The sequence below is a fragment of the Lithobates pipiens genome, unplaced genomic scaffold (assembly GCF_037356315.1).
Source record: "Lithobates pipiens isolate NorthernLeopardFrog02 unplaced genomic scaffold, aLitPip1_a1.2 Scaffold_8, whole genome shotgun sequence".
NCBI classification, from domain to species: Eukaryota; Metazoa; Chordata; class Amphibia; order Anura; family Ranidae; genus Lithobates; species Lithobates pipiens.
The window spans coordinates 233,947,846-233,972,076 of NW_027507903.1; the positions used below are offsets into that span (position 1 = coordinate 233,947,846).

Below are 24,231 nucleotides of genomic sequence, written 5' to 3' on the forward strand. Positions count from 1 at the left end.
AGAAAAAAAAAAGAAAAATCTTCCCCCTGTAAGTTAAGAGCATAATGTGCTAGTATGCATCACACACTAGCACTTTATGACATACTTACCTTAAAATGAAGCCCTCCAATGATGCACCGTCTCATTAACAGGGCTTCCATCTACACCATATTTTACTTCTGGGTTCATGGACTCCGGCCGTTTGAATCAACAAACCCCAATGATGTCACTCCCGGGCTGGCATACCGATCATTGCAAGTGTACATGCACATGCATCGGTGATGTCACTGGCTGCTACTAAAGTAAATACCTCCTAAATGGTGCACAGTTAGGAGATATTGATTGTACCTACAGGTAAGCCTTATTATTGGCTTACCTGTAGGTATAAATAAGCAAGCAAACTTTACAACTGCTCAAACCACTTCATCGGAGCCATAGCTGAAAGATGGCTACAGCGTAGCTCTGTTTTTTTTGGGAGACACACATTGGACACAGATCAAGATAAAGGGCCATTCACAGTGGCCCTTTACAATGTGATTAGCTGTGTCCAATCATAGATGATATGTATGCAAACTTGCTAGTTATCGGCTCTCCTTTCTTTACAGACTGTCGTAGCATGAGGAAAGGAGAGCCAGTAACTGACAAGGCACATTCTATAACAGAAACAAACAAAACTTAAAAAAAAAAAAATTTCTTCTTTTTTTATTTGTTCAGAAAAAAATAAAAGTCCCAATGGTGATTAAATACCACCAAAATAAAGCTCTATCAGTCTCAAAAAAACGTCATATGACTGCAAAATTGGCCTGGGCAAGAGCGCAGTATTGAAGTGATTTGCCAGCGGTATGCATATATGCGGCCTCTCAGCGGGTGAGCCTTGACATCGAGGGGCCCGCATATATGCAGCCCTGTGTTTTAAACTTACCGTGCTGAGAGCACATGTCCTGCATGGCAGCTGTCAGGGATGGGTAAGCTCCCTAAGCACACCTGCGATCAGGAGTTTTCTGATCATGAGACCACTGTGACAGCCAATTGCAGCGGTCGCATGACTTGAATGCCCGCCTCCTGCCGTTTGGAACTCAAAGGCCCAGACAGGGGTGAAGGGGTTAAAGCATTTCCAGATAAGTCTGCCGTAATAAAAACAATTAAGCAGTGTTTTCAGCTCTGCCCAGTTCTCTCTGAACTAAAGAACACCTTCACCTAAATTATTTAGATGAGGAAATGGGGAGGTGTTCTTTAGTCCAAATCAGGACAACAGCCTAGCACAACATTGCTGCCCCAGAGATATTGAACAATGAGGGACCATTTTCACCACATCTCGGGCTCCTTTCAGGTCTGTGCGACCCACGTTCTGTGGGAAGGGCAGCTCTTTTCAGCGAGCTAACCTACTGCAGAAACACAGGGGAAAGTGCCAGACCCTTCCTTGCAGCACCATGTGGTTTCATGCACACAAAACTGGCAGGTTGCTGATGTGTGGGTTTACCATTAAAATGAATGACACCCCTGTGCTACTGCTAAAGAGCAATGGGGGTTATTTACTAAAATCCATGTTGCACTAAAAGTGCACTTGGAAGTGCAGTCACTGTAAATCTGTACATCTGCGCTGTGAGTGGCTGGAGCCGCGATATCGTCACTCCCGCGCATGCGCGCGGGAGATTTCATCCCGGCCGGGTCTGGCCACTGCCAGACTTTCAGCCGAGAATCCCCTGTGCGCATGTGCCGATGCAGTCAGCGGCGCATACCGAAGGGAATATCTCCTAAACCGTACAGGTTTAGGAGATTTTTTTTTACCTACAGGTAAGCCTTATTATAGGCTTTCCTGTAGGTAAAAGTAAAACAAAATGAGTATACAACCACTTTAAAAATACAAGTTTACTTCCTCTTTAACTTCTTCATGCCGGCCACACACATACAGTGTCTCACAAAAGTGAGTAGACCCCTCACATTTTTATAAATATTTTATTCTAACTTTTCATGTGACAACACTGAAGAAATGACACTTTGCTACAACGTAAAGTTGTAAGTGTACAGCTTGTGTAACAGTGTAAATTTACTGCCCCCTCAAAATAACTCAACACACAGCCATTAATGTCTAAACCACTGGCAACAAAAGTGAGTACACCCCTAAATGAAAATGTCCAAATTGGGCCCAATTAGCCATTTCCCCTCCCCGATGTCATGTGACTCATTAGTGTTACAAAGTTTCAGGTGTGAATGGGGAGCAGGTGTGTTAAATTTGGTGTTATCGCTCTCACTCTCTCATACTGGTCACTGGAAGTTCAACATTGCACCTCATGGCAAAGAACTCTCCGAGGATCTGAAAAAAATAATTGTTGCTCTACATAAAGATGGCCTAGGCTAGAAGAAGATTGGCAATACCCTGAAACTGAGCTGCAGCATGGTGGCCAAGACCATACAGCAGTCTAACAGGACAGGCTCCACTCAGAACTGGCCTGATCATGGTCAACCAAAGTTGTTGAGCACCCGTGCTCAACGTTCTATACAGAGGTTGTCTTTGGGAAATAGACGTATGAGTGCTGCCAGCATTGCTGCAGAGGTTGAAGGGGTGGAGGGTCAGCCTGTCAGTGCTCAGACCATACGCCACACACTGCATCAAGTTGGTCTGCATGGCTGTCATCCCAGAAGGAATCAGCTTCTAAAAATGATGCACATGAAAGCCCGCAAACAGTGTGCTGAAGAGAAGAAGACTAAGGACATGGATTACTGGAACCATGTTCTGTAGTCTGATGAGACCAAGATAAACTTATTTGGTTCAGATTGTGTCAAGCGTGTGTGGCGGCAACCAGGTGAGGAGTACAAAGACAAGTGTGTCTTGCCTACAGTCAAGCATGGTGGTGGGAGTGTCATGGTCTGGGGCTGCATGAGTGCTGCCGGCACTTTGGATCTACAGGTCGAGGGAACCATGAATGCCAACATTTTCTGTGACATACTGAAGCAGAGCACGATCCCCTCACTTCAGAGGCTAGGCTGCAGGGCAGAATTCCAACATAATAACTAAAGGTTGACCAATATATTGGCCGATATTTGGCATTTTTTAATTAATCGGCATCGGCCGATTGTGCTGATAAAAAAGCCAATTGCATGTTCAGCACGACTTGCAAAAGACTTCTGTAATAGAAGTCAATGTAAGTTGCCTGAAGACATCAGTGAAGGACTTTCCTCCTCTCTGGGCAAGCTGCCAAGAAAAGATCAAAGTGATACAATGTTTCTTCTTCAATGGTCTGAACCCCCTGTGTAGAAGTTCTCAGTTTAACCATTTAAAGACTAAATCTTTTCTGACACTTGTTGCTTACAAGTAAAAATCCAGTATTTTCTGCTAGAAAATCACTCAGAAGCCCCAAAAATTACATATATTTTATTAGCAGAGACCCTAGGGAATAAAATAGCGGTTGTTGCAATATTTTATGTGACGCGATATTTGCGCAGAGGTCTTTCAAACGCAAGTTAGCCCTTTTTTTTCGTCCAAAAGTTTTGAGTACCTGTTTTTGTGTATTTAATAAATAGTTTTTCTTTTTTAATCTAAATTATACATACAAGTGAACTGATTGGAGGTTTGTTTTATTTAATAAATGTGTAAGAAATTTTCTGCATCACTTATTAAGGCTGCTTTCACACTGGATCGGGCAGGCGTTGACGGTAAAACGCTGCAAGTTTTAGCAGCGATTTACCGTCATTTTAGCCCCGCTATTCGGCTGCTAGCGGGGCAGTGAAGCACTGCTGCAAAATCGCATTGCATGTGCTTCAGCAGTGGTGACCATTCATTTCAATGGGCAGGAGTGGTGGAGGAGCGGTTTACACCGCTCCAAAGATGCTGCTTGCAGGATTTTTTTTTTTTTTTTTTAACGTCCTGCCAGCGCATCTCCTCATTGTGAAAGCACTCAGGCTTTCACACAGACTGCAGGGGAGCCGTTTTGAAGGCAATTTACAGGCGCTATTTTTAGCCCAAAAACGCCTGAAAAACGCCACAGTGTGAAAGGTGTCCAGCTTAGATTTTATGAGATGAGGGGGGGGGGGGGGGGAATAAAGAAAAAAATCGGCCTAACATATCGGCCCAAAAAAAATCGGCATCATATATCGGCCATCGGCCGCCACGATTTCTAAATATCGGCATCGGCCAGAGAAAAACCCATATCGGTCGACCTCTAATCATAACGACCCCAAACACACCTCCAAGATGACCATTGCCTTGTTAAATAAGCTAAGGGTAAAGGTGATGGACTGGCCAAGCATATCTCCAGACCTAAACCCGATTGAGTATCTGTGGGGCATCCTCAAACAGAAGGTGGAGGAGCGCAAGGTCTCTAACATCCACCGGCTCTGTGATGTCATCAAGGAGTGGAAAAGGACTCCAGTGACAACCTGTGAAGCATTGGTGAACACCATGCCCAAGAGGGTTAAGGCAGTGCTGGAAAATAATGGTTTAGACATTAATGGCTGTGTTGAGTTATTTGGAAGGGACAGCAAATTTACACTGTTATACAAGCTGTACACTCACTACTTTACATTGTAGCAAAGTGTCATTTATTCAATGTTGTCAAATGAAGATATAATAAAATATTTACAAAAACGTGAGGGGCATACTCACTTTTGTGAGATTCTGTATATACAGCCTCTTGGCATGTGGGCCTTCACAATGAGCGGCTGCATAAATGCGGCCCTGTGTAAACCACCTATCGTGCTGAGAGCACGCTCCCAGCACAGTACCCAGTGGTTGCTGGAAAGCTCCCGATGCATACTAGCGATCAGGAGCTTTCCGATCAAGTGACCACTGTGACAGTCAATCACAGTGGTCACATGACAAATGCCCACCTCCCAGTTTTTAGATCTCTTAAAGGGTGGGAGGGAGTTGGTGGCAAACACTTGACAACCAGTAACATACCCATACATTATTGGACTTCAAGTGGTTATACCAGGATGATGCCTACAGCTGCAGGCATCACCCTGGTACTTTTTTTTAGAGTTGGTGCTTGGCTCCCTTGTAAAAGCAACCCTAGCAGCTAACTAATCACAGGAGTCCCAATCAACCAGCTGGGACATCTGGGTCGGCCGGGGTTGCGAGGGAGGCAGTGGCAGTCCTTTGGGTCTGTCCCCCTCACCGCGCCCGCCCAGGCGCAGACCCCTTCGTCCTGGTACTGTTTTTTTGGAGCCAGCGGTCGGCTCTCTTGTAAAAGCAAGCCTAGCAGCCAACTAGCCACTGGATTGCTTTTACAAGCAGTGGGAGGAGACATCCCCCAACCCCAGTCACCTTCCCAGGCTGTACTGGAATCTCCTGTCCCATCGGGAGACCCAAGTGACTAGCTGTCTCTTACACCGGATCATCATAAAGCCCAGCAAAGACCGGATCAGCTTTGTTGGCCTCTACGATATAGGAAATTGGAAGCAATGACGTCACATAATTTCCAGGTTAGCATTTTTTAAAAATCAAAAGCATTTGATCTCGACAATCTTGATGTGATCAAATGCTTTTAAGGGCAGAGGAGGGATTTGGGGGTCTTATTAGACCAGATTTCTCCATAAAGAGGACCTGTCACATGCCTATTGCTGTGACAAGGGATGTTTTAATCCCTTGTCACAGCAATAAAAGTGATCAAAAAAACAAAAAACAAAGACAGTGTAAAAACAAAAATACATAAAAAACTAAGTATCCTGTCCACTTGTGCAAAGGTGAATAAATGCAATCGTCCCACACATGTGAGGTATCATCATGAACGTCAGATCATGGGCAGTAATTCCCAGGCTTCCTGTGTAAATCTAAAGCGGTAACCTGTAAAGGTAATAAAGAAATAGAATAGTTATTCCAGCGCTCCAATGGAATATAAATACATAATGGTCAACGGTGCTGCAACCACTGTATGGGTCCGTAAAGGCTTTTTAAGCACCCATATGGATAAACATTATATAGTTTGTCGCCACTGCACAATCTTTAAGTGCAACAGGTTTGTTATCTATTTACTTGATGTAATATCTTTTATATATTTTACCAAAAAAATGGGCTATGTATTTTTTTTTTTCTTTTGCATTCAAATGTGCATTTTCTTCTTCAAAAATAAATGAATAAGTAAATAAATCAAAAACACTGTGCAGATACCGTGCGAGATTTAAAAAAAATAAAATAAATTGCACCACCCACCACTTTATTCTCTAGGGCCTTTGCTTTAATATATATAAAATGTTTGGGAGTTCAAAGATATTTTCTAGCAAAAGAAAATAAATACCGATTGTTACATGTAAGCAAAAAGAGGCCAGAAAAGGTCTTCAAGCGGTTAATAAATAAAAACATGAATAAAGACCCATTAACATAAAAAAAAAAACTATTTGGGTTCAAAACAAGTAATAAAAGACTAAAAAACGATCCTGTCTTGAAGTGTAATAATGAATGAGGGGGAATATACAATTAGCGGCCGATCCCGCGCAATCCACACATCATCATAGGAATGAGCGATGAGGAGATCACTTCCAATCTACGTCTATTAGTCAGGACTTTTCCCTCTCCCGCCAACTTTCAAGCGGTCCAGTCAGCGCACAAATGAGCCGGGACCGGTATAGAACGAAGCGTGGCGTCCTCCATCACCCCGGCTACCACCCTCCCCCCTCCTCCCCGCCGGGCCATGTCTCCATATAATTAGTGAAGTTTCACAAGTTTGGCGGGTCAGTCCCGTGTGCCGCCCTCCTCCCTCATAACAAAGCGAGTGGCGCGCAGTGCCCAGTCTAACCGCCCTCCTCCTCCCGCCAGTCCCAGGTACTGGCAGCAGACAAGGTGAAGGCGGGAGCGGCACGCCACAGCGCGCTAACCTCACACCTACCCAGCACTGGAGGGAGGGAGGCGTGTCCTTATGTCCAATTTCATTGGTCAGAGTTGACTGCTGTGGCTTCTGATTGGCCGTTCGCTAGTGTCACGTAGTAGGGCGCCAGAATAGAAGTTGTAGCGGGATGAGAAGAGAAGTGAGAAAGTTCCATCGGACCCCGGAACCGTCCATTCATTGCCAGTGCTGAGATCACCCCCGATGTCATCCAATTCCTAGGTGTCCATCCATCGCCCAGTCCGCTCATGGTCCGAGACACAGGTGAGAGATCTGTGATCTGTGCTGTGATCGCTCATAGGAATACAGTGTGACCGCACACATCTGTACAGATCGCTGGTGTCATGTATGGCCCATCGGTTACTGATCGGATGTATGCCGGTTCCTCTGATGGATGCCGACTCCCCTGATGGATGCCGGCTCCTCTCTATTACACATCGGCATTCCTCAGCACTTGTTGCTGATCTGGATTTCTTTTCCCTCCATTGTAGCCGGGAAAGAGGAGGAGGGGTCAGCAGTGAGAGGGTTAATGTTAGTCAGCAGATCCTCCGATGGTGTCATGTTACACCCCCCCCATCTCCTCTTCCCGGGATCTCACTATTTCCTTTGCGCCAAAATTACTACATAGGGCGCCACAACTGTGCAGGACATCGGCCCTCCTATACGATCTATAAGTGTATGGTCTCCATGGAGTCCTAATATCGCACATCTCTCTCTACAGACATGGAGATCCATGGATGTCTCACCCTCAAAGATCTGGCCACCTCCAGAAGGAGCAAAGGGGAGCAAGACAGGGAGGACCGCACTGCACACAAGGTAATCATCTATATACTTCTATATATAGCTATATACTCATCTACAGCTCTTCACTGTATATACATATGTCAGCAAAATTCTACATCACAGGTTAGATCTGATAGTGGGGTGCCAATACGATTGCTTCATAAAAGTTTACTATACAGATGTTTTATTTAAATAGTTAGAGATAGTTTTGTGTGTGTATGTATATTATATATATATATATATATATATATTTTTTTTTTTTTTTTGAGAGAGCGAGAGGTGTGTGTGTGTGTGTATATATATATATATATATATATATATATATATATATATATATAAAATAAAAATTTGAGAGAGAAAGGTATGTGTATGTATATATAATATACATATTATACATATATAAATAATATTATTATTTTTTGAGAGAGAGGTGTGTGTGTGTATGTATGTATGTGTGTGTGTGTGTGTATATATATATATCTAGATATATAGGGAGAGAGCAAGAGAATGCGCGCACATAGTCCTGAACCCAGCCAGCCAATCGGGTCATTTGTAGGAGGGAGTTTATCCGTTCTGCTGGCAGATTTCTTTCCGTTTTGGGCAAACAGCTGTTTGAGAACGGGTGCTATTTAACAAGGATCTTCACTCTTTATAAGCCAGGGGTAGGCAACCTGGGGCCCTCCAGCTGTTGCAGAACTACAAGTCCCATCATGCCTCTGTGAGTAATTGTAACTGCCAGCCTTGCAATGCCTTATGGGAAATGTAGTTCCACAACAGCTGGAGGGCTACTGGTTGCCTTCCCCTGCTTTAACGTGGAGTTCCATCCCCAAAAAAATGATTAATGCGCTTAAAAAATATTTGGAAAAAATGTATTATTTTTTTTACTCGCTTCTAAATGCCTGTTGCTTGGGGGTCCCACGTAGTCTGCCTCCTTCGACGCTTGGGTTGCTGACGTCGCTTTCCCTCGGCGCAGGAAGGGAGATCACCTCTACCCCCTTTCCTCTTGTCAATCATCTGGGACACGTGACAGGTCCCAGATGATTGCGCAGCCAGTCACGGGGCGCGGCTCGCGCATCATACGCAGTGAGTGAAGCCACAGCCGGGTGCCCACAGTTAAAATGCCTGTGCCGCTAAGCGGAGGTCGAGACAAGTGGGGCTTTTGGTCCCCTGCATCACTGGACCCTGGACAGGTAAGTGTCCGATTATTAAAAGTCAGCAGCTGCAGTATTTGTAGCTGCTGACTTTTACGTTTTTTGTTTTTAAGCGGAACGCTGCTTTAAGCACTGATTTAACTTTTGGGAATTCATGCTCGCGTCCTTTGCTGAATTTTTTGTGCCACTTAAACATTCGCAAGAGAAGGGACGTCATATTCTTAAAGCTGTAGTAAGCATTTGAAAATATTCTGTTGGTGGTTTGTGCAATTTTTACAAAAAATGTCAAATTGACACGTTCAACTTTTAAACTTAGCATTGTTTCAGCACACTACAGAAAACGCAACCAAACCAAATGGAGACTCATAATCAATGTCATAGTGTTGCTGCTTGTCATGCAGGTTCAAACATGTTCAAGGTCACCATGCATGCAGTTATACCCGGTTATACCCTGCTTTGTTTACTAGGTGGGATCACAGTCTTGTTATTTAAAAGACACAGTGTGTGTGTGTGTGTGTATAATATATAAATAATATTAATAAAATTATGAAAACGACAGGTTAAAGGAATGAAATTGTTACCTAATGTGGTGTTGGACCACCTTTTGGCATCCAGGGCAGCCTAAATTCTGTTCTCGCAGAAATGCCGGAGGCAAAATGCAAACCCGAACCTTGTTCTCCAAAATCGACTTTAGTGGCTCTACAAGATTGAGGTCCGGCAACTGTGAGAGTATAACAAAAAAGAAAAGAAGTGTGTGTGTGTGTGTGTGTGTGTGTGTGCTGTGTATATATAATTTTCTTTTTGTTCTACTATATTTTAAAAATAGATAGCGATATACAGTATATATAATGCATGGAAGCTGTGTATGGGGGGGGTGAAGGTTCCCTTTACGCTACTTGTACATGGCATGGAAATTTGCCTCATGACATGTTTTTTGGCATCTTCATGTAGCATTATTACAACGTATGGAGGATTACAGCTGCTACAAGGCCTACTCAGTGAAAAAAAAAATAACTTGTTGCAGAACATGTCAGCAGCCGTTGGGGAGCTCAGAGGAGTAGCATCCCTGGACTGTAGGTGAGTATAGTTCTGCTGTACCAAATCTAGTAGTATGAGGAAAAACCTAAACAATCCATTCAATTTGTATCCAATTGCTCAGGCCCTTGCACTAAACAATTGTTGGCGGATCTACTTTACTTTCCACCAGGAGTGCTTGCTCAGTGGGGAGATCTGTCCGCATATCCCTGATAAGCTGGCGGGTGACTGGTCTGTGTCCAGTCTGCTTACACAGAGCGAATACAAACAGCCTGTTGTCGTCTATGAGTGATCAGATGTAAACGTACCAGCTGTCTGTTTATACCCGTCTGCCATCCGATCTGGGCAGATGGAGAGGAACTGATCCCCATGCCCTGTTTTTATCACAATGTATTGGATGTAAACAGACACAAGTCTGTTTACACCCGCCACTCCATAGAGACGAATGGTGAGTCCAGTCAGGTCCCCCTGAAAAAAACGGACAGGCAGACCATCTGGAGTGCTAGTGTGAAAGGGGCCTTAAAGTATTTTTGTATTTCTGTCCATCTAAATTTTATTTTTCTTGATTTCTAGGAAAATATGTATGACAGATTCCGAATAAGCCCAAGAATACCACTAAAAGGAGAGCCCATTGATCTGTCAAAACAAAAGGGTCTTACCCCAGAGAAATTTCCCATCACACCTGTGAAAACGTTGGATAGACCTCTCGCAGACCCATGGACACCCACCGCCAACCTAAAGATGCTTATCAGCGTTGCAAGCCCAGAAATCAGGGACCGGGAAAAGAAGAAGGAACTCTTCCGCCCAATAGAAAACGAGCCAGAGGACATCGAGCCCGATGCCCAACAGGTACTGCAGAAGACAACATTTTTGAGTTATTGCCTTCATCTAGTATGTGCTGACAGCAAATAGAACGGCATGGTCCTAAAAACAGCACTCTGCTTAAAAGGATGTTCCATTCTTGGGGAAGTACTCCTCCAGAAAAAACTTTTTATATTTAGTATTCTTGAAAAAAGTAGTTTGTTGTGCTGGTTTTAATATTAATTTCAAATGAAAAAGTGGTATTTTTCAATCTAAATATGACAATTGAGTGTGATGCACTTTCATACAAGTGCTTTCATAATATCTTTTTATGATGGCTTATTTATGTTCTTATATGCTTTTCTTTCTTGGCAGTTTGAGGCAGTAGATGACATTGATGATTTAGAGAAGAGACCAAGCAGGAAACAAAAGAGCTTGGGCCTTCTGTGTCAAAAATTTTTGGCTCGATATCCTAGCTACCCTCTCTCCACCGAGAAAACGACTATCTCTTTGGATGAAGCTGCTTCAAGCCTGGGTAAGATTATCCTCCTGTAAACATCATACAATTAATATAAATATATTATATATATATATATATATATATATATATATATATATATATATATATATATATAAAATTAGTTTTGTTTCTGTCAATGATGTATTTTTATGTTGGAGAGGGGTGTCTGGGTTAGTAACAATATATGATATTATATATGATAGAATTGCTAGGGGATACAAGATCTCTTACAGTACATGATGATCATGCACAGGCACTCTTGGGGCCATAAAGTGTAAAATTGGGGTGTAGTTCCCCACCCAGGAACCTAGAATGCTGCATTCAGCCATCCTTAGATATTGCTCTTGTTTAGTCAGGTACTGGAGTATACCTGTGTATTGCCATTGATTTCAATACCTGGCTGTATGCAGTATCTGTGGCTCCCAGGTGGGGATATCTGCACAAATTTTACATTGTTTTGCCCCGGGTGCCAATGTGCATGAGGCCTATTCGTGGCGATATACATATCAGCCTGATTTGAACGATTCTTCACAGAATCTCAAGTTCTGGTCGAATCTATGAATTTTTAAAAAGACTCATGTCATCAATCGATTTTTTTTCAGCAAAACCGATCAGTCATTGACATTATTATTTTGATCTGTCTGGACTAAAAATCCAAACATAGGAAAGTAAATAGATTGAAATGATCGTTAAGTGCATGGCACATCGAGCAGTATTTTTCGATCTTCCTACTGTATTTTTTTTTTTTTTTTTTTCCGGACAGTAAATCGGTCCACAGTATGACTATACTAAATTGTTCTGTGTATGGACAGCTTTTGCAGGTACAGTTATTTTATAGACCCAGGTTATGTTGGGAGTGTGATAAGGTGTGGCTTTTACAAAAAAAAAAAACATTTCAGTTTGTTACTTCTTCTCATCCCCAGGAGTGGAGCGGAGACGGATCTATGACATAGTAAATGTCTTGGAGTCCCTGCACTTGGTGAGCCGCGTGGCAAAGAATCAATACTGCTGGCATGGACAGCACAGCCTAAATGACACCTTAAAAAACCTTCAGCGGGAGGGGGAAAGGCAGAATTATGGAGCACAAATTGCTTCCTTCCAGCACAAGGATTTCATGGCGGAGCCAAAGAAGCACTGTTCCCTATTAAACCAGGGTGCTCTTTCCTTACAGTTTTCCGAAGCAGACTGCCCATCTGGTGAGTGAATAATGGGTGACTGTCACTTATTTGCTGACAATGGGTGACTGTCATTTATTTGTTTCTGACAATGAACTAAAGGCTCATACACACTATAGGAAAATCGGGCGACCATTTTTATCCAAAACATTTTCGTAAGGTTTTCATATAGTGTGTATACAACTTTCGACAGCCGATTCAAAATTTTCTTACAAAAGTTAGCAAAGGGACAAACTCCAAAATTGTTCTTGTATGGGAACAGAGCAAAGGATTTTCTTTCTGTGTACCATTTCCAGGAAAAAAAAAAGTCTGCACATGATAATAAACAAAAAAAAAAAAAAAAAACTTTGGCGTACGAGAACTTTTGTACATTTTCTTATAGTGTGTTCCCCACTTAACTCTTCTACTTTTTGTCATTGTTTTGTAAACAACTGTGATAAACAAGAACACCACTGCTGTTTTATGGATGCTCAAAATAGTGTTCATACCGAGGCCTAGCCGTTTAACATCCCCTATGCATGGGGGACCCTTCATTTCTAAGAGTCTGATCTTGGTTTAACATAGTTGATGGAAGATAAATTTGGGCAGCCTCTGCCTATTTTGTACAAATAGTAAGGTGTATAATGGAGCAGATGGTTGGACGTACAGGTACTGATCACCTGCCCACAAGCTGCAATGTACCTTATGGGGCTCCCAACCTGCTGGTCGTAAATTATCTCAGTAATTGCTGGTTTGTTTCCTCTGTAATTGCCGCTCCTTCTGTCTCATGCCACGTTTGATTTCTTTAGTTTACTTTGTCATCACACTAGCTGTCACAACCCTTGGCAATTTAAACAGAATGTGATGCAAATAAGCAGTGGTTGTCTGACAATGATCAGTAAATCTAGAGATGCAAGCGGGGGAAGAAGAGCCCTGTAACGTCAATGACTGGTATCCTCGATGACCAATGGGAAGATTCAGATCCAAGCAATTAAACTCGATTTGCATATCATTTCAGAATAGTATCTCTTCTCTACTCGTTTTGACATGTGGTGTTGTTTTTTTTTGTTTTTTTTTCACTGATAACCTATACTTATGGTTTTTGTTTTCGTCTTAATATTCAAGTTAAAAGGCTTCAAAATTGCTGTAGTTTATGGTCATTGGTCACTTGTAAAGTAATATTAGCTTGTTATAGAGGACCTGGTATACGAGGCTTTCCTGCAATCAGTATGTTCAGACTCCAGCACTGTGATGCACCCTGGCCACTGCAGTTATTCAACCCTTCCAGGTGATAGAATACTTGCCAGAGAACCAGAATACGACCCGACAAGATGTACTTCACCATGTGGCTGGTTGAGAAGGTGTTCATGCAACAATAAGGCTCCATTCACACTTGTGAGACTTGTCATGCGACTTTGGACATAAAAATTGCATGCCACATCGCAGCCCATTCTTTTCAATGGCACTCGTTCAAATTGGAGCGCCTTAAAGTTGCAGTGATTTTGAAAAGTTGCCTGCACTACTTTGGTGCAACTTTTGATGTGGCTTTGGTCCAGAGAATGTAAAGCCTGATCCGGCTTTACGTTCTCTGGCCCAAAGTCGCATCAAAAGTTGCACCAAAGTAGTGCAGGCAACTTTTCAAAATCACTGCAACTTTAAGGCGCTCCAATTTGAACGAGTTGCACTGGAAATCGTACATCTTTGGAGACACGCTAATGTGAATGGAGCCTAAGGGTTGGATTTACTAAAACTGGAGAGAACAATATCTGTGCATAGAAACCAATCAGCTTCCAGGTTTTTTTGTTCTGTTTTGTCAGCTTAATTGAACAAAATGAAAGTTTTGAAGTTAGAAATGCTCACTATACCCTGTAAAACTTAAGGTGCTTTGGTAGATCCAATGTCTCACAGAAATCTAAGAGTGCAGGCTGTCTTGTGCTTAATGCAGGAAGTATAAGGGAGTGAGAGACCCCACACACAATTAGCTCCACAGGTGAAAAGAGACATGAACGGTCGGAACCTTGAGGTCCTTCTGAGCCCCGTCTGATGCATTAGGGCTTGATTCTAGAGATATCTCTATGTTTAAGCCCCGATGGGCGGGGAGCGAAATGCATCAGTGATGGGGCTTAGACCATTCACATCTCTTCACCTGTTGAGTGCTAGTGCTGTGCAGTGCCTCTCATCCCCTCAAGCTGAAGTTAGTAACTGATTGGCTACCATGCAGAGCTGCATCAGATTTTGCACTTTCCAGTTTTAGTAAATCAACCCCTAAGTGTGTAATACATTTAATCATAAAAGTGCTGGCGTTTTAGCACACGAGCAACTAAAAATGTATGCATGCCTGCTCTTTTTTATAGGCTCTGCTTACTTTACAAATGACACATAATTTTACACACTTCCATAAAGAGATTATATTCGATCTTTCAAGTACTGATGTATTAAAATCATTTTTTAAAATTTATAATTATTTTACCCTAGCATCTGCCAGCAGTCGCAAGGACAAATCACTTAGGATTATGAGCCAGAAGTTTGTCATGCTGTTCCTTGTATCAACCACCAAGATTATCACTCTTGAGATAGCAGCCAAAATCCTCATTGAGGAGAGTCAAGACATTTCTGATCACAGCAAATTTAAAAGTAAGCAGTCCTTTAACACGAGAACGTTTTGTATTCAGTACTAGTGTGGACGGCATGTATTCATTCTTTGTTTTCTCTCTGCAGCCAAGGTACGACGACTTTATGATATAGCTAATGTCCTAACCAGTCTTGGGCTGATTAAGAAAGTCCATGTAACAGAAGAGCGTGGAAGAAAACCTGCATTCAAGTGGATTGGCCCTACTGATTTCAAGATGGAATGTGGTAAGTTTTGTGTTCTATCTTATCTGCCTCTTTGCTCATTACATAATTTTGTAGAACAGCCAGTGAATATCCAGATTCATTGATGAAATTCTGTTTTATGATTTGTAGACCAGAAGATGGAAGTCACAACTACTACTCCGTCCCCAGATTCTAAAAGAGAAGGCTGTATTTCCACAGCTGATAGCAGTAGGCAGAGGCTGCTACGTCATTCCTCATTTAACCACATTCAGGCTATTAATACTGTGAAAAGAAAGGTCTGCTCTGAGCCCAGTAGCCCTCACAAGTGTCAGAAAGGTAAATCTTCTTTTTGTGCTGTTGAATCAAAAGCAGCAACTCTTTAGAGTTACAAAAATGGCAAAAGTGAAACCCTGTGAAGAGAATGGCTTATCACTTGACCAGTTTGCAGGAACTTTTCCCTGTTGCAGAGCTTCCGCCACTCATTATATTCAACTCCTTGGCCCAGACCAATAGCGGGTCCCTACTGTGGTTCCTTCTGCTGACCTCTTGTTACTGCAGGAGGTTGCCAAGAGGAACCAAAGCAATAAGCAGGGGAAATACTACTTCACAAAATTGGAAGCTAGCAAACTGGACAGGCAAATATAAAACCATTTTTTTCACAGGGTTGCTTTATTTGGATTTGTATACAATGTGGGTAGTCAAATGGTGAGACCTAACCAGAAGACATGAAGGCCAGCCAAAAAACATGGGACTATGATAGTCTATTACATTGATCTCAGTAAAGTACTGAAATTGATCTATTTCCTGAATCCTAATGCTATGTTTAAACAAATATGTTTTTCTCATTTTAGTTTCTGTGGAGAACGTTGATACTTATTCTTCCAAGATGGCACATTTAGCAGCTATCTGTAGACAACAGATTGAAGACGACTGCAGGTAAGTCAAGCATTACGAATTTCCTTTTTAAGGGTATGTAACGTTGGCTATAGACAGAGGCAGTGACACTTTGGGTACAACCTGATTTACCCTTGAGCATCTGTATCTTCTAGCAGGGTCCTAAACACAAATTGTCAACCTAGAAAACTATTCATGATTTCACCTATGCACAGGGGAGAGGCAGAAGCACTGCAGATGCCCCTGAAGCCAGATTATTGGTAGAAATGCCAGTGTTTGACTTGGGTTTTTGCTTGATCCAGGTTAGAATGGGCAGGTCTGAAACCTCCTTTTAATGTGTATGCTACATCTAAGCACCCTAGGTTTGTAGCAGGCAGACCACACAAGCTTCTCAGCCTCATGGGAGAGGTCCCCCAGATGTCTTCCTTTTTTATTCTCCACTTCATCAAGTGAAGGTTGGGGGGGGGGGGGGGGTTAGCACTTCTGCTAAGATGCCTGTTCTCTCTCAATGGCTGTGGGTGGTTTTGCTGGATCTGGGGAGTTCAGACGATTCCAAGACCATGGCTTGTGCTCATGATATGGCGACTTCTGCAGAGTTCTTCTGCCAGGTCCTAGAAACACCCCTGAGTGTTAGGGAGGATGTTTTAGCTCATCCTAAATTGTTTCTTTTTCACCGGTGTAGGAAAAACTTCCATTTCTGGCTACCATTATGTGGGTGCAATCTATGCCTCTTGTACCTTCAGTCAGGTTGACTTTGTGAGGCCAGATTGTTTTGTTGTATAGTGGTCTCATGAGCCTCTTCTTGCCCCTTGTGTTGTGCTGATGCCATAAATTCTCTTATATTTCACTTAGTGATTTTGGTTTTCTGGCTAGGCGAGTCATTCCTTTTCCTTTTTGTTACAAGAATCCATCATTTTACCCTAATTATTAGTGGTGCAGGGCCTAGGCCTTCCTATGTAGACAAGCTGGTCTTTTCTTGTTTGAACTCATTCTTTTGTACCTGCTGGGTGTTTCCCCTAGTTTTCCGTTGCCCATATTAGTTTGGGGGGGGGGGGTCCCACCTTATCCGGCTTTAGGTGTTGGTCCTTCAGGTGGTCTGCTTTGAACAACCCCAACCTGTATCTGAAATCTGGTGTCCCTCAATGGAGCCCACATAAAAGGGATCTATTATTATTCATGATTTATATAGCACCAACAATTTGTACAGCACTTTACAATACAAAGGGGACAGTACAATTACAATACAGAAGGGATAGGAGGGCCCTGCTCATGGAGCTTAAAATCCTAAAGGATTTAAAGTGGATGTAAACCCTCACATATACCCAGTGAAGTGAACAGCCTCAGATGATACACAGGGATGAAACCAATCTCCCTACATAAGTTTTGTGTGTGTGTGTGTGTTTATATACTGTCTTCTGCTTTTATATACTGTTTAGAAAGTGCACGTGCTATTAGATTTTTCTCTTCCTAATTCACCTGTGGGTGTGGATTCTTGCCTGAATGAAGGAAAGGCAAGCACCCCTTCTTCACACAAGAAGAAACCATGCAGAGCTGTGCTATGAATAGACCAGCTATCTGCTAATCTATAGCACCCACCCTGACACAAAATTCAGCCTGGTTTTATCTGTTGTCAGAGAACTTGTCAGCTGTTATGCTGATAACAGAAGAACTGAGCAGGAGACATGGTGCTTTGGGGAGAGATAAAAAAACACTGCAGATATATGTGCCCAGCTCAAATTTCATGAATCACTTCTACTTCATCCTTTATAACTCTCATAAGCAGCCTATTTACATAAAAGTAACGTGTTAGTTTACTAATTCCTTAACATGACCTGTAAAAGCTTTTGTCCTTTAATGTCACCTTTGGGGTGTGTTTCCACTTTTACAGGCAAATTTGACTATGTTTGTGTTCCCATTCACATACCATACAAAAAAATATATTAAAGTGTGTGTGTATAATTTCTCACTTTTTTTTTTTTTTTGTTCATTTTGATTCCCATACTGTGCAAGAAGCCCAGCTTCTAAGTCTTTAACACTTTGTTAGAATAGATAAGGTTCAAATCTATTTTTTTTTCAACTGATGGCTAAGCTCTGCCTGCCCAATACAGACAGGGTTATTTATGGCAGACACATATGCCTACCCTCCTAAGGGGTGTTTTTTTTTTTCTTGGTCATGCTATGTGAATTAGAGCATGTAACAAATATAAAGTAGGTGTTATCTCAGGTTGGCTGCAAGCATGGTGCCATGCATTATTTTGTTTCCTTATCATTTTTTTTTTTTTGTCCATGTCTTTTAGGACTCAGAGGGTTACTACAGATAAACTGTCCAATGGGAACCTTGGCCCGGTGCCATTTTCAGTTGTTGTGCCGGTGCCTGTGAATTCGGAGTATAGTGTCAGGCACCATGTTGACCAGGAGGGCTCCATTGCTCCGAATGATATGAGTGCGCTAAAGTTTATAGCCCCCTCTAACCTGGATCAAAGTTGTCATGGATTTTTACCTAATCAGCCATACATGTATGTTCCATCTACATCTGTCTTAATGCTCTGTGGCAATCATCCTGGAGGGAAAGGTTTGGATACACATCACAGAGAAGGAAGTACACCTCCAATTCTAGATCTGGGGAACATGTCTGAAAGCAACCAACCAGCCATAACACAAAGGACTGACAGTAGCGATGAGGCCCCTCTTTCTTTGGTCAAACCAAAGGTAAGGATAAGCACTTTTCTGTTATGCTAAGCTAATATGTTTTGTGCACTTCTTTCATGTAACCAGTATTTAGCATTAATGGCAAATATCAATGTGTTTATTTTTTCTTAGAGCATTTGGGCACATCAAACTCCTTTTTATGAGACCAGTATTCAGCATAAATCACCAGATCGTGTTGGAGAGGAAAAGCATATAGACTCCACTCATACTGTACAGAATGCATTTGAGCCAAATGGCATTCAACATGTCTTAAATACAAAAGATGAGACCCTGCAAGCTGCACCACCACAGTATCTGTATTTTCCTTCAACACCTGGTAAGTTCAAGCTCCAGTTTGTATTTTTGTAACTCCTATAAAAATATTTTGTAGTAGTAAAAGGAATTTAGAAGTTTACAACTTTCTTTTACACTGATGGGAGGTTTCTGCCCTTTTGATTCTGAACAGGGAATGCTCCTCCAGAGAACAGTGAGATATCACACCAGCACAAACTTTTCAGTGTGTGTGTGTGTCCTTAAGCCTTGTACTTTTCTGACGGGAAATGCATGATGACAGGCTGCTCCCATCAGAAAATACGATCGTGTTTACGAGGCTTAAGGACACACACACTGAAAAGCTGGTGTGGTATCTCACTGTTCTCTGGAGGAGCATTCCCTGTTCAGAATCAAAAGGGGAAAATCCGACTGTGTGTATGCTCCACCGGACAATTGTTGGATTTTCCTCGGACAAATGTTGGATAGCATGGTTTTTAAATTTTTGGTGAACAAATGTGTGTTGTCGGATTTTCCGAGCATGTGTACACAAGTCCGTCGGACAAAAGTCCAAAGTAGAAACACGCATGCTCTGAAGCAAGGACAAGCCAGAAGCGGTCGGTCTTTTAAACTAGCGTTTGTAATGGAGAATTAACATTAGTGACGTGGCAAATTATGAAATCTCAAAATGCAGCACACATTCTCTTCTCTAATGGGGTAATAATGAAGTTGCTTTGCTGGTGATACTGATGGAGTTTTTGCAAACGAATTTTCAAGGCGCTTTTTTTTTTTTTTTTCTTTCTTTCTTTCTTTCTTTCTTTCTTGTGATATCAAGAATAATATGCTTGCTTTTTTTTTTTATTACCACAAAACTATTATCCCATAGTTTTTAAGATCAAAGATACAACTATGTTGGTGTCCCTTGTTCATTTTACATTGTATGTATTTTTTTTAAAATGTAACTGCCCACTCCCAAAATGTAATTTGAAGTAAAACACATAGCCATGTATTATTCGCCACAATTTTTTTATTATGCATTAAAAAAAGAAAACAAATAAAATTAGACATGCTATCTGCCAATAAAACTTAACCAAAAAGTGCATTAGCAAAAAAAAACATTTAGTACGTCACTATGTTTGTGATTGTTGGCCAACAATAGTGTGTAGTGTGTGTATGCAAGACAAGTTTGGGCCAACGCACTTTGGACAAAAGTCCACGGTTTTGTTGGCGGAAAATCCAATCGTGTGTATGAGGCTTAAGTCTTAAGCCCCATACACACTATTAGATTATCTGCTGAGTTTTTCCTTCAGATTTACCAAAACCATGTAGTAGAAGGGCCTGCCTGGTTGCATACACATTGAAACTCCTAAGGTTTGTCCTCATATTATATGGTTTTGGTAAATCTGAAGGAAAAACTCAGCAGATAATCTGATAGTGTGTATGGGGCTTTACTCCTGTTCAATTTCATTGCATAAGCAACTTTAACAAAGTAATACTTTGGGGGTGGGTGGGAGGGGGAAGTTCATGCAGGATGCCACAACATTGATTCTACCTAATTTATTTCTAGTTGTGCATTGTTTGCATATACTGATTTTAAATATTTCACTTTTTTTTTTTGTTTGTTCCTTTTTAGGATTAAATGGGTTTAATTTCTTTCTTCCTGCAAGTCAAGCTACAGGAGCAATGGGGCTTTCTCAGAATAATCTACCGCAGGTTAATGTTCCCTATGTAATGGTGCCATCAACCGCTCTTGCTGCATTGCCATTCCTCTGCTCTTCTGCAGTTGCCAACCAAATCTCTGCTGTCTCCAGTGGGTCTGCTGTTAGTCCTGGCAGCATGAATTACAGTCTACCTGGCGTGCCTTCTTCACATATCATGTTTGGTGCTTCACCCGTAGTATCTCCTCAATGTGAAACTTCCCTGGAACCAGCACCAGCTCTTCCCCCAGTGTGTGGGAGTCCAGTGCCTGAAAAACTTGCTAGTTCTACAGCCACAGACCCGCCTGTGTGTGTGGTCCAACCTGTTCCTATCAAACCAAACCAGGTAAGGAACCCTTTGTTTGATTATAGAAGAAAATTATCCGTGCTTGAAACTATATTGGCAAATGAAGATGGTGACTGCCCCTGTTGAGTTGAATAAAAGGTGAATGCTGTGGAAATGTCATGCTTATCCTTGTATTGTCTAGTGAGTTACTACCCCTAAAACAAACATATGCATGCCAGTTGTACAACTGCAGACTCCTGGGTATGTGTTGTCCAACCTGTTTCTCTCAAACCAGCACGTTCTGGGTTAGTGACTCATTAATTGGTGAAGAAGGGATAAAACCGATAGACAAGGAGCATGCACCTTCAAACCCAATAGCTTCTATATTTCTGTTCTCTTTTAAAGGACGTTCTAGTCCCTGGTGTATATGGTTAGGCCCTGCATTTTATTTATTAGCCAATCTTATATGAAAGCACATGTAAAAGGCTGTCTCTATCAATGAAAAGTTTGTGAATAAAGCTGGCCATAGAAGAAGCTATTTATTTTCTTCTATGCAACCACGGTTAGTGCTGATGAGGGAATCCCCTCCAGCAAAGCCATTGTGTTCTATAACAGCCGCTAGCAATAATTGCATGTAAAATCCGATAGGCTGGTTGATCGATTGATCAACTGGGGTACGTACCAGCCTGCCACTACATGGTTTGAATCTCAGCCAGTTCAGCAGGATTCGAATCGTCTATGGCCAGCTTTAGTTGTGTTAATATTGTTTAAACTGTAGGTCTTTTCAGTTGTATTAACCTTTTTTTTTTTTTCTTTTTTTTGTTCCTTCTCTCAAATCAGTCTCCATTAACTCCAAAGAGTTTACATCCAGTTCATAAAGACACATTCTTCATGACGCCTGGCAGTTTAGGAGTTTCTCCAGCTCTTCAGAAGAATGAGAGGTCCCTAGCCAGGAACTCAAGCTCTGCCCAGAGGAGATTGGACATCTGCAGTAGCTCAGATGATTGAATTGATATCCTCCAGACTTTTTCTCTAGAACTGTGTGGCCTTTGGAACACTGTCCTCTGCATTCCATAATTGTATAGGTGCCAGAAAATCTCTTCCTTTTTTACCTAGAAATTAGGTAGAACTTCACTTATTATCCTACTTGTGTATGATAATCAGTGTAACATTTTGGTGGGTTTTGAGATACCTGGAAAAACCAGCCAGCACTTAACCAACACTGACTTGACCAGTTGTCTTGATTGCTGGATGTCAACAAGTAATTGTGTAAGGGTCATTGAGTTTACATGTTAAAATTGCTGTCTTATTCAAATGGTGTGAATGGGAGCATATGTTAAAGCTGTAAATTCCACTTGTCTCCATAACAACACACTAACTGTTATATGGTTTGGGTGAGATACTGTTACTAGTCCCAGATGCTCTTAAGAGCAGTTGCTTTGCTACTTGAAAATGAATTGATTGTAGCTTATTTGTTATATTAGAAAACTTCAGTATCTGAAGTTAAAGGAAAAACTACACAATTGTATTTTCACACCAAATAAAATGTGATTTTATATATATATATATATATATATACTTTTTTTTTTTTTTTATCCTAGATGTATTGGTGTACAGCCTTACAGGGCATATATAACACTTCTGTATTGTAACACTTCTACAGTACCGTGTTCACATGGTAACTTTGTAATTGGATATATTTAATTTGTTTAAATTGTGGATTTTAGGGGTTCAGTAATGATAAATATTTATAATCAGTTAGTGTACTTGTCACGAGCAGGATGGATCAAATGTCCTCTATCATTATTTAACATATGTTTTTGTATGTCCAAAGCTTAAGGGCTCCATGGCCCAGAGTCCTGTCATGTGTTCACGTTTAAAGGGGCACAGTGAACAGAATATACTGTGTTTCATAGCTATTAACACTACAGTAGTAGTTATGACCTTTCGTGATGGACTTGAATAGTATTTCTAACAATGTGTTTTTTTTTTTTTTCTTCTTATGTTCATTTTAGATATTGCTCATTATTCCATTTTTGAAGGAATTCTTAATGCTGAAAATCTTTTGATGTGCCTATATTTCCCAGTTTTACTGTGGTCACTGTTTTTGTAGCGGTAATACTGTTTTTGTAATAAGCTGATGCTTATTTGCACTGACTGAGTTGCATATTCCTAATGTGACAGGTTATATGATTTACCAGTTCTTTTTATCTGTTAAATGTAAATGGGCTATCTAAATACTTGAATGTGTTTTTTTTTTTTTTACCATGTTTACACAAATCACATGGTGCTATTTTTTCCATATTCAGCGCTGCTTAGTGTAATATATTATTGCACTGCTAGTTTTTATGTATTTCTGCTGCTTGTAACCTCTTATCCTTTTAGGTCTTATTATATGTGCTTTCTAGCTATGTTTGTCATAGCTCTAAACAAATGAATTTGAATGTACATGGTGTATTATAATGTTAAAAGACCAATAAAACACTTGGTACTAAATGATTTGTTTGGTATTGTGCGAACATTACAATTGGGGTTCTGTGGAAACGAAGAAATGCATGTTTCTCGAACAACTGAATTATGTTGAAATAGATTTTATGATCGCTTACGCATTCAGCATATTTGTACATTGTTTTACAATACATTCTCTACATAATGACTAATGCTTCGTTTTAGAGCCACTGCACTAATTACAAAACATGATCATATATGGATGGATGGATGGAGAGAAGAAAAAAAAATATATATTTATATAAATATTCTAGCCATTTAATTGTCCAAAGAGATCATTACAAACTATATACTGAAACATTTCTTATTCATAAGCTACCACACCTGGATAAGACTTCATTTAGTTGATCTCTATTAACGTGTGTGGTTTTTATAAAATATGTACGCACGCACATACAGTTGTGCTCATAAATTTACATACACTGGCAGCATTTATGATTTATTAGAGAATATGAATGATGATAACACAAACTTTTCTTTCACTCCATGGTTAGCATTTGGCTGGAGCCATTTATTATCAATGAAGCTGTTTACTCTTTTTAAATCATAACGACAACAGAAACAACCCACATGACTCTGATCAATAGTTTACATACCCCAGTTCTTAATACTGTGTATTGCCCCCTTTAACATCAATGAAAGCTTGAAGTCTTTTGTGGTATTTGTGGATGAGGCTCTTTATCTTCTCAGATGGTAAAGCTGCACATTCCTCTTGGCAAAAAGCCTCCAGTTCTTGGGCTGTCTTGCATATGAAATGCACGTTTGGGATCTCCCCAGAGTGGCTCAATGATATTGAGGTCAGGAGACTGAGATGGCCACTCCAGAACCTTCAC

General features: G+C 41.2%; 1 protein-coding gene across 1 annotated transcript; it reads left to right on the plus strand.

The window, feature by feature from the left end:
* The first annotated feature begins 6,890 nt into the window (after nucleotides 1–6,890).
* Nucleotides 6,891–23,389, plus strand: E2F7 (E2F transcription factor 7). Its single transcript, XM_077474105.1, has 13 exons — nucleotides 6,891–7,061; nucleotides 7,519–7,613; nucleotides 10,340–10,615; nucleotides 10,943–11,102; nucleotides 12,011–12,283; nucleotides 14,717–14,875; nucleotides 14,960–15,097; nucleotides 15,206–15,391; nucleotides 15,907–15,991; nucleotides 18,247–18,658; nucleotides 18,770–18,974; nucleotides 20,541–20,950; nucleotides 21,731–23,389. Exons 1-13 carry the CDS (start codon nucleotides 7,046–7,048, stop codon nucleotides 21,896–21,898), a joined length of 2,583 nt encoding a protein of 860 aa, XP_077330231.1. The 5' UTR covers nucleotides 6,891–7,045; the 3' UTR covers nucleotides 21,899–23,389.
* Nucleotides 23,390–24,231: the final 842 nt, after the last annotated feature.

Excerpts from the sequence above, each read along its gene's own strand:
- E2F7 (XM_077474105.1), top strand. Across the intron at positions 11,103-12,010 it reads TGAAGCTGCTTCAAGCCTGG|GAGTGGAGCGGAGACGGATC; the intron begins GTAAGATTATCC and ends TCTCATCCCCAG. Across the intron at positions 15,098-15,205 it reads TGATTTCAAGATGGAATGTG|ACCAGAAGATGGAAGTCACA; the intron begins GTAAGTTTTGTG and ends TATGATTTGTAG.